The 13821-nt window shown below is 46.0% G+C and overlaps 1 protein-coding gene and 1 long non-coding RNA gene across 12 annotated transcripts in view; one reads left to right on the plus strand and one right to left on the minus strand.

The window, feature by feature from the left end:
* LOC106604253 (UDP-N-acetylglucosamine--peptide N-acetylglucosaminyltransferase 110 kDa subunit) overlaps positions 1-10831 on the minus strand; it is a 44513-nt gene extending 33682 nt beyond the window's left edge. For 3 of the 11 annotated variants that reach the window (XM_014198724.2, XM_014198726.2, XM_014198729.2), the window contains exons 1-6: positions 10451-10830; positions 8361-8544; positions 7509-7752; positions 7178-7246; positions 2828-2944; positions 2046-2125 (exon numbers count right to left, since the gene is read on the minus strand). In XM_014198724.2, the coding sequence (XP_014054199.1) occupies positions 2046-2125; positions 2828-2944; positions 7178-7246; positions 7509-7752; positions 8361-8544; positions 10451-10487 (731 nt within the window). In that variant the 5' untranslated portion in view covers positions 10488-10830. Of the gene's footprint in view, positions 1-2045; positions 2126-2827; positions 2945-4529; positions 6487-7177; positions 7247-7508; positions 7753-8360; positions 8545-10450 lie in introns of those variants that run through there. The other 8 variants (XM_014198727.2, XM_045717904.1, XM_014198728.2 and 5 more) reach the window with 7 other exon arrangements.
* Positions 10832-10947: 116 nt separating this feature from the next.
* On the plus strand, positions 10948-13262 carry LOC106604255 (uncharacterized). Its single transcript, XR_001328636.2, has 2 exons — positions 10948-11149; positions 12200-13262. It is a non-coding gene; the product is annotated as an uncharacterized lncRNA (long non-coding RNA).
* Positions 13263-13821: the final 559 nt, after the last annotated feature.

The raw sequence follows: 13821 nt of genomic DNA on the forward strand, positions 1-13821 counted from the left end.
CATCGACAGGGACTGGGAAACTGAATTGAAGGAATAATGGATGGCGCTAAATACTGGGAAATTCTTGAGGGAAACTTGTTTCAGTCTTCAAGAGATTTGAGACTGGGATGGAGGTTCACCTTCCAGCAGGACAATGACCCTAAGCATACTGCTAAAGCAACACTTGAGTGGTTTAAGGGGAAACATTTAAATGTCTTTGAATGGCCTAGTCAAAGCCCAAACCTCAATCCAATTGAGAATTTGTGGTATGACTTAAAGACAGCTGTACACCAGCGGAACCCATCCAACTTGAAGGAGCTGGAGCAGTTTTGCCTCGAAGAATGGGCAGAAATCCCAGTGGCTAGCTGTAATTGCTGCAAAAGGTGGCTCTACAAACTTCGGCGATGTCATTTACAAAATAGCCTCCAACTCTCTACTCAGCAAACTGGATGCAGTCTATCACAGTGCCATCCGTTTTGTCACCAAAGCCCCATATACCACCCACCACTGCGACATGTATGCTCCAAATCGGCTGGCCCTCGCTAGATAGTCATCGCCAGACCCACTGGATCCAGGTCATCTATAAGTCTTTGCTAGGTAAAGCTCCGCCTTATCTCAGCTCACTGGTCACGATAACAACACCCATCCGTAGCACGCGCTCCAGCAGGTGTCATCCACAAAGCCAACACCTCCTTTGGCCGCCTTTCCTTCCAGTTCTCTGCTGCCAATGACTGGAACAAATTGCAGAAGTCGCTGAAGCTGGAGACTAACATTTCCCTCACTAACTTTAAACATCAGCTATCCGAGCAGCTAACCGATCGCTGCAGCTGTACATAGCCCATCCAATCTACCTACCTCATCCCCATATTGTTTTTATTTACTTTTCTGCTCTTTTGCACACCAGTATTTCTACTTGCACATCATCATCTGCACATCCATCACTCCAGTGTTCATTTTCTAAATTGTAATTACTTGCTACTATGGCCTATTTATTGCCTTACCTCCTCACGCCACTTGCACACACTGTATATACTCTTTTTTTCTATTGTGTTATTGACTGTACGCTTGTTTATTCCATGTGTAACTGTGTTGTTTGTGTCGCATTGCTTTGCTTTATCTTGGCCAGGTCACAGTTGTAAATGAGAACTTGTTCTCAACTAGCCTGCCTGGTAAAATAAAGGTGAAAAAAAGAATAAAATTGACTTGGGGTGGTGAATAGTTATGCACGGTCAAGTTCTGTTTTGTCTTCTTTCTTGTTTCACAAGAAAAAATATTTTGCATCTTCAAAGTGGTAGGCATGTTGTGTAAATCAAATGATACAAACCCCCTGAAAATCTATTTTAATTCCAGGTTGTAAGGCAACAAAATAGGAAAAATGCCAAGGGGGTGAATACTTCCACAAGCCACTGTAGATCTACCGCTTCTTAGACTTGCTTTCAATGAGAATGACAGATCTATAACTCACATTTCTGTGTGAACATGGTCAGGTCGCCCAGAGTTACATATTGCAGCTTTAAATAAAAACGCCAGAAAGTCAGATTACGTACAATTTATACTATCCATCCATCTATCTATATATCTATATTTAAAAATATATTATATATCTATATTTAAAAATATATATCTATAGATATACACACACACACACTTACCGACAAGATACTATTACTACCCATACAAACCAGCACCAAGGAAGGCTCGACATACGCTCTACTCGCAGCAGAAACATTGGGTTCGTGTACTGCTGCTAATACTGCTGCTACTTTCATATGCATGATTCTGTGTTTGACTTTCTTAAAATGTAATTACAAGGCGTCAGAGTGTCATACCTAGGCTACGTCCGAAACGGCACCCTATTCCTTATATAGTGCAATTTTTGACTGGCGCCTATGGGCCCTGGTCAAGATTAGTGCACTACACAGGGAATAGGGTGCTGTTTGGAACACAGACCCTATTATTAGCCTAGGACTCACAAGGTGAAATTAGGATGATTAAAATTATAAAATGACATGAACAACGGAGTGTCTTCAGGTTTAACTGGTTATACCATGGGAAAAGTCACTGACCTGTCAAAGATGCGAGCCTCTTTCAGAACGTTGCCCAAGTTGATGTAGGCATCCAGGAAGTTGGGATCCAGAGTCACAGCCTGACAAATACCCATAAATCCATACATCATACACAACGAACAGGATAGACTGTAGTAGAAGTGTGTTAAACATTTCCTCCAAACACCAGTTGTAATGTGGACTATTTAAGTTAATATTCAGTTAAGCGTAATTAACACAATGCTTTGCATATTTATACATGTTCCCATTATGTAATCCACATGATTTCAAGTGTTCCATTTATGTCACGGGTTGGTCACTAGATGCAATTCTGGATGTTACTCATATCTGTTGATAGGGCCTGACGCCAGACTGCAGGTCCAAGGACACCGATTGTTGTTCTATTCTGTGGAACACTGATTGTGTAGATGGCAGCTGACCTTGTTTTGGCTTAGTGGTTCTGTATAATTAGGATAAGGGGCATCTCTGGTCGAAGGCCAAGTTAGACATTTCCTCTGCTCCTGTTGCAACTTGTATTAAACCAGATTGATTTGTGACTGAATATATCCAGCACTGGTCTTTTATTTTGTTCAGCCAAAAATCCCCTTTACTGTGTACCGTTCTTTCCCTGTTCACTGGTGTACACTCTACTAGGACTGTACTTAAAAAGTTCTCAGACATGAATAGCATTGTTTGTGAATTATCAAACGTTTCAGCCCAGATATGAACCCTTAGTCAGTCAGACTAGACTATCCTGGTCTGTCTTTTGTTTTTACATCATCGGCTCTGTAGAAAAGTCTTACCTTCTCAAAGTGGTGTATGGCCAACCATATCTCTCCCTGGGCGTTGAACACACAACCCAGGTTGCTCCAAGCCACCGCAAAGTTGGGCTGAGTCTCAATAGCCTTCAGGTAACACGCCTTCAATGGGTTAACAATCAAAACCAGAGGAAGAGGAGGAGAGGAAGAGTAGTGGTAGGGGAAAAGAAGAGGGGGAGCAGTGATAGAGGTGGTAGGAGGAAAGGTTGTAAAATAAAATAAAGATATGAAGAGAATAAAACAGGAAGAAAAACAAAAAGGGATATAGGAAAAATAATTAGTGACCGTTATCAACTAAAGCAAAAAGTGAGTGTGCAGCATGGACTCGCCTGCGCTGAAATCTGCGGCGCTAAGCTGCCTTGCTTATTCCTACGCTGCGCAGATCCGACCAGCACCCACACGCAGACCGACATTCTGCAGTTATCATGGCCTCCTTCTCACAAGATGAGGAACAGAAACGTTGACTAGCCTTTTCTGCTTTACTATGTAATGTACAGCCGATAATAAGCCGCTAATGTGAAGGAAAATACCTAAATGATATTCAAATTCATAACACAACCAGTAACTTCTATGTTGGTTGCAGTCTATTTGATAGCTGACTATATTAACTAGCGGTATCTCACAACCTTGAATGGCGGGTGCTGCGTGCAGGTGGAGGTCCCTGTAATGCGTGCGCACAAAAAACTACGTGGGCGGGGCATGTCCTAGGTGTGTGTTTGGCTACAATCACGTCACCACGCACACCGCCACTGCCGACCATGCTGCTGCTTAGCAACTAGAGGTCGATGTTTGCCGCCGCTGCGCTCGCTGAACCCGGCCGCGTTGCGGACTGGCTGCAGACCCTGAGCCCCGGGAGACGCCCTGCTTACCTAGACTGCCACACTCTCTGTACCCACAATGCCTTTCAGGACCAACGAGTGGCAGGGGACGGGGTTGGGGTTAGAGGACGTGGAGACCGCAGCCAAGCGGCTGGTTGGATGGTTAGATAGAGGGGGAATATAGAGAAGGGGATTTCTGGAAGTTAAGGGGCATCAAGACGGCCAAGTGTCTGATGCCCTAAGAGGAGGATAGGAGAGTTGATCTACCACCAGAGCCCAGGGGCTGTTCTGCAGGGCAATGGGGAAATAGAGTTGTTTAAGCAAGCCAATGGTGTCCTGTTGGGAGGCTAGGGGTACGCTGGGTGCCAGGCTGACAGAGGGCGTCGGGGGGAGGGGGGGTCTGTACCCAGCAGGCCGGGGGGGGGGGGGGGAGCTTTGTGCCTGACGCTTTTGGCCTTGGTTGCCTTGTTCGCTGCGCAGCCCCTGCGTTACTGCACACTCACAGCGCAGTCTGCATCACCTGCACAGCGCTGCAACTCCAAAACCAAGAAGGAAAAAAACTAAATCAACAGAACAACAAGTTAGAGGGTTCTTACTCAGGATTTTAGATTTTTCCCCGCTAATTGATTCCATTTTTGCAATGTTTTTATTTTATTTACTGATATATACGTTTTGGCCGTCATGGTAATTTAAGACATTTAAAAAAGGAATGCTTACTGTACTTGTTTTTTTTTGGTTTTTGTTTGTTTAACTGTTCTTGTTTTGTTTCTCTGCTCTTCAGAGTAAGCCACAAGACAGAGGAGCTTCTTGCTCAGGCATAACGTAGTAGTTCATGGTTTCTCTCTTGCTGGCAGTTACAAACCCGTTACCATATTGTTTGTCAGAGGGGCGGGCGGCAACCTCAGCAGCTGGTGGTTGAGGACTGATGCTGCCCTAGTGATCCATGTTTCAGCCAGGGCACCTAGGGTACGGTAGCAGGAGTAATGTCATCACCCACCTGAAACAACCTTCTAAATAACATCATCAGTCGTGGAAAAAAAACCAAGAGACAAAATAAAACAAGAGCGTTAGTAAAAGTTCGCAAAACAATACACAATTATTTTTTACATTCTCACATGGAAAGTAATCAAAACGTCCTTAAAAAAAAGCACTACAAAAGACAACCTGCTGTTTACACTCATGCAACGTTTATTGTATTTTCTAAGAAAAACAATGGATGTTTCAGGAGGGGAGGGGGGGGCAGGAGGGAAGAAAGGCTTTGATAATGTGTTTCATAATATTAATAGTATGGCCAAGCTAGGCGAAAGGAGGGAGGATAACTAGCTTGATCTTCATCAAATGAACTGATCACATTTCTTAGGGAATAATATGTCATAGCATACGCTTTCCTTCAACCTCTTCTTCAAAAAGGTTTTTTTTTTTTTTTAAATGCTTGGCTTTTTCTTTGTCCTGTTGTACTTGAATCCTGGCCAATGGGGAGTGAGAAGAAAAGCCTCGGTGTGTAATGTTTGGGCATCTAGAAGCCTCCATAGGTAGCTCTGAAATAAAGAGGTCAGCGCTGGTTGCTGCGCATGCGTGTTTCTCTCTAACCAAGCCAACTGAACGCGGGTGGCGGAGTGCAGTTTGTGAGCTGTCTGCCTGACGCAGCATCAGATCGTACTAGGCTCTTGTAAGGAGGGGTGTGTGTGACAGTATGAAAACGTGGTACAGTCCTGACTATTCTATTCACCCACTCTAAGACAGCAGGAAGCTGTCAGCTTGGGGCGTAGCTAGTGTGTCAGGAAGGCAGCTCTTAGCGCGCACACTCCACCGGCCCTAGCGAGCGCGCGGGGGGAAGGAGCAACAGTGCAGGGGGGCTGGCCCGGCGATGAGCTGGCAGCTCTCTGGAGCTCCTCCCCCTTCTGGCACCAAATAAGATGGCCTGGCACCAGGTCACCTAGCAAGATGTCAACTCCAGCTTTCACCCAACCCAGGGAAGGTATAGATATCATATCAGGGAGATGGATATACATAAAATGGCTTAAGAGTAGATAAAGGGGTCAGAGAGCACCCCATAAGATACAAGACGACTAGCAAATCTGCATGGGTAGGGGGTAGTGGTACAACTGGATTGGGTGGTGGGGTGGTCCATTTGTTGTTAAATAACTGGAGTGATGTGGTTTGGTTAGAGGCCATCCTATCTTTTGCATTGCAAAGAGATGAACTAACTTCATCAGTTCATTTATCCTTCCAAGACCGAGCCAGCATTATCCCTCCAAAAACACCTTTGTTTATTTTTTTATTGATTTACGAGTTTATAAAATATCCATATCAGAACCATAATTACTGCTACCAATTTGAAAAGCCCAGCCTTTCTTCCTGTGAAGGGAGGGGTGCTGACCGGAGGTGGAGAGGTCAGCGAGAAGAGCATTGTGGGACTAAAGAGAGAGAGCAGGGGGATTGTGTGCAGGTGGAGTGAGAATGAAGATGACTATTCTACCTAGGCTCAAAGAAAAAAAAGTATAAAGCCGTCTCAAAAATCCGTACTAGAAAGAAAAGGAGGGTTTAATGGGTTGGGGGTGTAGAAAATGCCCCCTCCCCCTTCAAAATAAAGCAACATTATTAGCCTCATAAGAGGGAGGGGAATCTGGGGAAGGAGGGGTATGGGGCCCGCCCAGAGCCAGGGTGTAGTGGGGGGGTATGGGGCCCGCCCAGAGCCAGGGTGTAGTGGGGGGGTATGGGGCCCGCCCAGAGCCAGGGTGTAGTGGGGGGGGTATGGGGCCCGCCCAGAGCCAGGGTGTAGTGGGGGGGGTTATGGGGCCCGCCCAGAGCCAGGGTGTAGTGGGGGGGTTATGGGGCCCGCCCAGAGCCAGGGTGTAGTGGGGGGGTTATGGGGCCCGCCCAGAGCCAGGGTGTAGTGGGGGGGTTATGGGGCCCGCCCAGAGCCAGGGTGTAGTGGGGGGGTTATGGGGCCCGCCCAGAGCCAGGGTGTAGTGGGGGGGTTATGGGGCCCGCCCAGAGCCAGGGTGTAGTGGGGGGGGTTATGGGGCCCGCCCAGAGCCAGGGTGTAGTGGGGGGGTATGGGGCCTGCCCAGAGCCAGGGTGTAGGGCCTGCCCAGAGCCAGGGGGAAGTGAGGGGGGGCCTTGCCAGAGTGTGGGGCCTTCCCAGAGCCAGGGGGCAGTGGGGGGGGCCTGACCAGAGCAAGGGCATACGTAGGGCCTGCCCAGAGCAAGGGCGTACGTAGGGCCTGCCCAGAGCAAGGGCGTACGTAGGGCCTGCTCAGAGCAAGGGCGTAGTGGGGGGTAGAGAAGGGCCTTAGATGGCATCAGGGATAGAGAAAAATGACACTCAAGTGAATGAGTGAAGAGTCTGCGTGGAGGGGAGGGAGGGAAACTTTGGCCATCGGGCTCAAAGGGGGGCGGGGGGATATAACTGACAAACAAAACATCTTACAAAGAAATCAAAGTACAAAGTAAATTTAAAAAAAATAAATAAATAAGCAAAAAGCTGTGCTGGTGTCAAGCCCCTCGAACATACCTTAGCCTCTTCCAAACGCCCGAGGGCTTTGAGCAAGTTCCCCAGGTCGCTGCGGACACAGTACAGATCCTGAGGGACAGGAAACAAACACAGATTAGAGCTCCAAACCAGAAATGGACTACTAGACTGACTAACACATATTACAGTCTGAGTTCTACTAACGATCATCAAATGTCTGGGTAGGATACTAGAATAGATATCAGATTGGGGTAGCTTGGGGGGTGTAAGACATGTTCAGCGTAAAGGTTTGGCAGAACACCAAAACATTGGGTTTTGTGCTGGGCTGCTGGCTTATGATGAGGTACATGAATTGGGCCCAAGGTCTACTCACAGGGTTGTACTGTAGGGCTGAGACGTAGGCCTGGACGGCTCCCTCCATGTCCCCTGCTGCCACCAGGGCTGCTGCCAGGTTGATGTACCCGTCGATGAAGTCTGGTTTCAGCCGCAGGGCATGGCGGTAGTGTTCTATAGCCTCCTGCAACTGGCCGCGCTCCTTGTACACGTTTCCCAGGTTGGAGTAGGCCTCAGCGAGCATAGGGTTCTGCTTGATGGCCAAGGTGCTGAAGTGGGCAGACCTGGAGGGACAGAGGAGTGGAGGGGGTCACGAGGCTGGTAGGGTGTGTGGTAGTACTGGGGTGGAGAGATGTGGTGCTGTGTGGTCCAATAGTGGTACTTTAGTCAGTCAATGGGAGATCTCATTTAGCACACTAGCTGGTATGTTGTGTTCTGTGATATAGTGGGAACACTAGAATAGTTGTGTGTGTATGGGGTTCAACCTACATTTATTTCAAATTTCACAACAAATAACTTCCTTGTGCTTATTATACATAGTGACAGAGGAACAACCCAAGACACCTGGGAAAGACAGACAGATCAAACCTAACACCTGGAACACCTGGAAGAGAAAACAGCCACCACCACCACTGTAAAGAGTCATGTCAGAGTGGGAAAAGAGGAGGTCAGTAGAACATGTAGGGAGATCACTGACAGACCAGCTGTGCAGCCAGCCATTCGTTACTCCCCAACACCACCACAGATGTGTCGTAGTAGTATGAACTGTCGGCAGCCAGTGTATTACAGCCCCAGAGCACAGCAGTCCCAGTATTCTCTCCAGACCATGTAGACTGACTTCAGTGAGCTGTCCCCTGACCTCCAGGTCTTTCACTCTTCCCCCCCACCTCACCTGTCGAGCCTGCGACACTGGAAGTGGATGGAGGAGAGTAGCAGTAGCACGCCCGTGTTGTCGGGCTCCTGCCTCCACAGCTGCATACAGTGGCGCTCGGCAGCCTCAAAGTCACCCGACTGGTACTCCCTGTGCGCCAGCTCGGCCAACCCTTGGAAGGAAAGCATACGTTGTTTTGTCGGTTCTGTAGCACCAACACCCAACAACCCGAGGAGGGGGGAAACAACACGTTAGAGGTGATGGAAGAACACGAGGACAGAGACAAAATAATAAACGAGATAAAAGTACTGGAGAAATCATAAATCAGACTATTTAGAATTGATAAATGCCTTTGGTTGATACATAATTGCACTGTTGAAGTATATTAATCAATAGTTGAATAGAAAAAGCTGTGTAGGGATTAACTGTCAATCACCACAGGGTATGTATGAGTCACGTTTTAGAGACAAAATGTGTGACTATAGGCCAGATTGCTACTGTTTTATAAACCCAAGAATTCAACTGTCATTCTTCCTTTGAACGACAACTAGCTAGATGATTAGCTGCTGTTAGCTGCATAACAGGAGCTGAAGAAACATAGTAAGTGAATTATTAGGGTTTTAACTAACGTTAGCTAGTCATCAGCGCCCTTATCATGAAGAGATAATTATTAACATGAGCTAGTTAGAACTGTCTGACATGAAATAGTATGAAAAACGCAATGTTGTGCGATGAAATGAAAACGGACCAAAGTACATAGCTGGATGAAACGTAAGGTGATGGTTTACAAATGGACGTTAGATGGCGGACAAATACAACCCCATCAACATCTGGGTAACTAACGTTTGATGCATGCCTAAAAGGGGAAAACAAACCCAACACTACAGACCCAGCATAATCACAGTCAAAACACACAGGATCAACGTTGGCTAGCTAAATTGCATTGTATCAAATGTTAGGGAAGACATCAAGAAAATAAAACGAATGTTGTTTTGCGGGATTATGTTCAAGTCAGCCAATACAATAACATACTTCCGTCTTCATGTCTGGCGGGTTGATCTACATAGCTGATCCATTTTGTGTGTTTACACAACAGATCGCTACATAGCCACACCTGGCTATCAGGAAACAGTAGAGGGCGCACAACCCTATCCACATCGACGGGACCACAGTGGAGGTGTTAAGCTTTAAGTTCCTCTGGGTACACGTCACTGACAATCAGAAATGGCCCACCCACAGACAGTGAGGTGAAGAAGGCGCAAAAGCACCTCTTCAACATCATGAGGCTGAAGAACTTCGTCTTGGTCCCGAAGACCCTCAAACGTTTACAGATGTAAAATTGAGGGTACCCTTTCGGGCTGTATCCCCGCCTGGTACAGCAACTGCGCCGTCCGCAACCGCAGGGCTCTCCAGAGGGTGGTAGGGTCTGCCCAATGAATCACCGGGGGCACACTGCCTGCGCTCCTGGACACCTACGGCACCCGATGTCACAGGAAGGCCAAAAAAGATCAAGGACATCCATCCACCCGAGCCACAGCCTGTTCACCCCGCTATCATCCAGAAGGAGAAGTCTGTACAGGTGCGTCAAAGCTGGGACCGAGAGACTGAAAAACAGCTTCTACCGCAAGGCCATCAGACTGTTAAATAGCAATCACTAGCCGGCTACTCAACCCTGTACCTTAGAGGCTGCTCCCCTATAAACATGGAACCACTGGCCACTTTAATAATGGAACACTAGTCACTTAAATAATGTTTACATATAACTTTACTTATCTCATTTATACTGTATTCTATAGTCAATGCCAATCTGACATTACTCGTCCTAATATTTATATATTTCTTAATTCCATTATTTTAGATGTGTGTATTGTTGTGACTTAGATACTAACAACTGCACTGTTGGAGCTAGGAACACAAGCACTTCGCTACACCTGCAATACCATCTGCTAAATATGTGTATGTGACCAATACAATTTATGCTATAATTGAAGATGGCGCAACATTTGGATTAGTTACACGCTGGCACAAAAAAAACAATGGTTCTGCAAGATGTTAGCATAGGCTCGTGTCATGCTAGCGAGGAAGCTAATGCTAACTGGGGCGAGCTCTACCTGTGCTGTCAGCCACATTTCCCACGGAGCTCGCCATCTCCTCGGTCTTCGAGTCTTGCACGGTGGTCGTCAGTGTTGTAGTTTGATATTATCAAATTAAGAGAATTTTATTCGTCGATTGATCGACGTTTCTTGAGCCGTTGCTTGCTAAAGCTGTTAGCCTAGCTATGCTAACCACAGAGTCAACGCTAGCTAGTCAAGAAGAATGTCACTATTTAACAGTTGGCTAGTTCCTATGTTATTTACGGTCCTTGCCGATATAACTTCTCGCAATCAACCTAGCTCTAAATTTCTTTCAAATTCAATCAACCTAGCTCTAAATTTCCTTCAAATTCACAATCATGAAGCGCTGGTTCGACTTCAACAAAGCGACTCTCGAGCCATAAAATGGCGAATGAGCCTCAGCCAGGGACTTTTTTTGGTTTGTTGCCAGAATATAGATCCAACGAAAAATAATAAATCCACAAACTGTACAGAAAATGAGCGTGGTGGTGTGTGGGCCAATGAGCGTAATTAATATTCATTAATTATTCAAAGGGAATACACCCAACGTTTTAAAAACGAGTATATGCAAACATTTTGTAAATGATTATTTTTTCGCGGATGGATCCAGAGTTTCTTTTGTGGTGCATCATTCCCAACATGTGCACTGCGGCAAGTTGAAGAGCGACATGAACGTTCTGAAGGTTGAAAATAGAGGTTAGTGAAGAGAAACCAAAGCAGTTAGCAGATGGAAACACTGAGTTGTTATGACATTGATCGAAAGACAGAAAAATACATATGACAATGGCTAACTAGAAATAATTTACACTTGTCTGGGTAGGAGGGCGGGGCACGGCCATTCACACCTGTGGTCAACCTCTTTCTCGTTGCACAATGATTAAACAATGGATGCATATCCATCATTTTCCTACACCCCCTGTTTGATCATTGTTGTGTCCATGTACAACTAACTAAATAGTACGTAATGTGCAGTGACAGTGCACACTTCGGCAAAACGAGAACCACCGACTTTAGGCACCTTTCATTTTTGGACCACGACCAAAAGGGGGCAGTCGCCACATATCTTTGATTCGTTGTACAGACATTTGGAGAACGTAAAGGACAGGTGTCAAACTCATTTCACCGAAGGCCGAGTGTGCAGGTGTTTGCTCCTCCGTTTTACTTAATTGATGAATGAAGGTCACTAATAATAAGGAACTCCCCACACGTGGTTGTCTAGGTCTTAATTGAAAGGAAAAACCAAAAAGCTGCAGACACTAGGCCCTCCATGGAATGAGATTGTAATGCACAGCCTGTTATTATTATTATTATACCTTAGATGTATATTATTATCCGATCACACACAGCTATGTATAACCAGTCATGCATAACCATGTCATCTTTGTTAAACTTTCTATTCTGTAATAAATAAAAAGACCGCTGCACCACTCGGGTTTGGCCGGTGTAGGCTGTCAATGTAAATAAGAATTTGTTCTTAACTGACTTGCCTAGTTAAAGGTAAAAAATAAATAAAACATTTGTGCAGAGTCAACTATCTTTGGTGAAAGTGACGTGTGAATAAGTTACTGACAAAAATAACCAGTTTAACAAGGCTATAACTTTTGTAAATACTTAAATTTTTGTAGGAGAGGGCCTGTAACATGTCATCTCACACTCTCTTTCTTCCTTTCTATTTCTCTCTCTTAAACCTGTGCCCTTTCCTGTATCCCCACTCTCCACCATCCTCTTTACCATGGAAATGAAAAGCCCCCCCTTTCCCCTTTCCTCTCCAGCTGACTGACATGTCTAAAGAGATCCTGAAGGACGTTGAGACCTGATGTGAGAGATTAACTTCCCATTCTACCCTGCTTGAAGACGTTGGAAAGGGGGACTCTGCGCCACTCTTTCTTCCCAGAGCCCCTCTATGGGAACATGGCCGACACCATTGGCCATGTCTGGTCCTCTCTAGACCTCTCTGTGTTCTCAGAGCATGCATAGCCGCATCCAGTTTGTGTGTTCGTCCCCCCCTTTATTCATTCCATACCCCTCCCTCCATCCCTCTCTTTCCCCTCGTCTCTGTTGTGCCGGTTAGCCATCGCCTAACGCAGCTAGGGCCGGGGAATGATGTCATGGGTAATGGGCAGTGTCTGCAGCAATTCTATCTGACATGTTTTATCTTTGTTCAGGCCCATCAGGGTGGACACACACACACACACACACCTCCACATCTCCTCAACCCCAAGGTTCACTGCTGGGCAGATTCACCAAAACAAGCTCTGCTTTCATTCTTTCGCCCATCTCAATGGCTCAGTTTCCCACAGAGAATAGACACAGCAGGCCAGGCTATTTTAGGAAATGTGATTAAAAAGAGGGTCACCCACTCACACACTAGCTATCTGTGCTGGGACCCTGATAGAGGCCCAAATGGCACCCTGTTCCCTATATAGTGCACTACTTCTGACCAGGACCCCATAGAGCTCTGGTGAAAAGCAGTGCACTATATAGGGAATAGGGTGACATTTGGGAAGCATACACAATCTTGTACCCATTAGACCAGGGTTGTATTTATCAGGGCACACTGTAGCAAAACATGTTGCAACGGAAAACAAACATTTCTTAATGGACATGTTCAGATCATCCCTCCCTGTTTCAGTCCATTCTTACATTTGGTGCCTAAGGAGTACGACCCAGTGGTGATGTTTGGCGTGTTGTTGTATTTTTTAATTACTAGGCCAGATTGTTCTGCTATCTCATGAGTGAACAGAAATATAACCCATTCACATTAATTTACTAAATCTGGACTGTCCTCAATAAAGGACCCATAGTCCTGTGCCCGTAGTGATTATATTTGGCGTGTTGTGTTTTTTAATTACTAGGCCACCGCATTTAGTTCTGCCATCTCATGTGTGACCAAAACTATCACCTACTGATTCACTCAGTCTGGGCTGTCCCCCCAATAATGTTCTATACAAATAGTAATAAGACGAGGGTCACCCGCTCAATCATCCCATAATCTGCTCGGTGACCCTTGGAAAGAGTGGTGATGTCTCAGCCATGTTCTTGTGCCATCATTACTGGACCACACCACAGTGTTCTGACAGCTCATCTCATGGGTGACCAGAACTATCACCCATTCACTAAACTCTCTCAGGCTGGGTTGTGTCCCTAATAGGCTGCATTTACACAGACAGACCAATTCTGACCTCTTGCCCAATTTGTTGGTCTTTTACCAATCAGATCAGATCTTTTGCCTATAATTGGGCAAACGATCAGAATTGGGCTGCCTGTGTAAATGCAGCCATACAGTCCCGAGCCCAATAATGTTTTGTTCTGTATCGATATAGGTGTTTCCTGTTTGGGGATGTGGTTGTGTGTTTTAGTTAGGCCTA

The sequence above is a fragment of the Salmo salar genome, chromosome ssa05, assembly GCF_905237065.1.
Source record: "Salmo salar chromosome ssa05, Ssal_v3.1, whole genome shotgun sequence".
Taxonomy (NCBI): domain Eukaryota; kingdom Metazoa; phylum Chordata; class Actinopteri; order Salmoniformes; family Salmonidae; genus Salmo; species Salmo salar.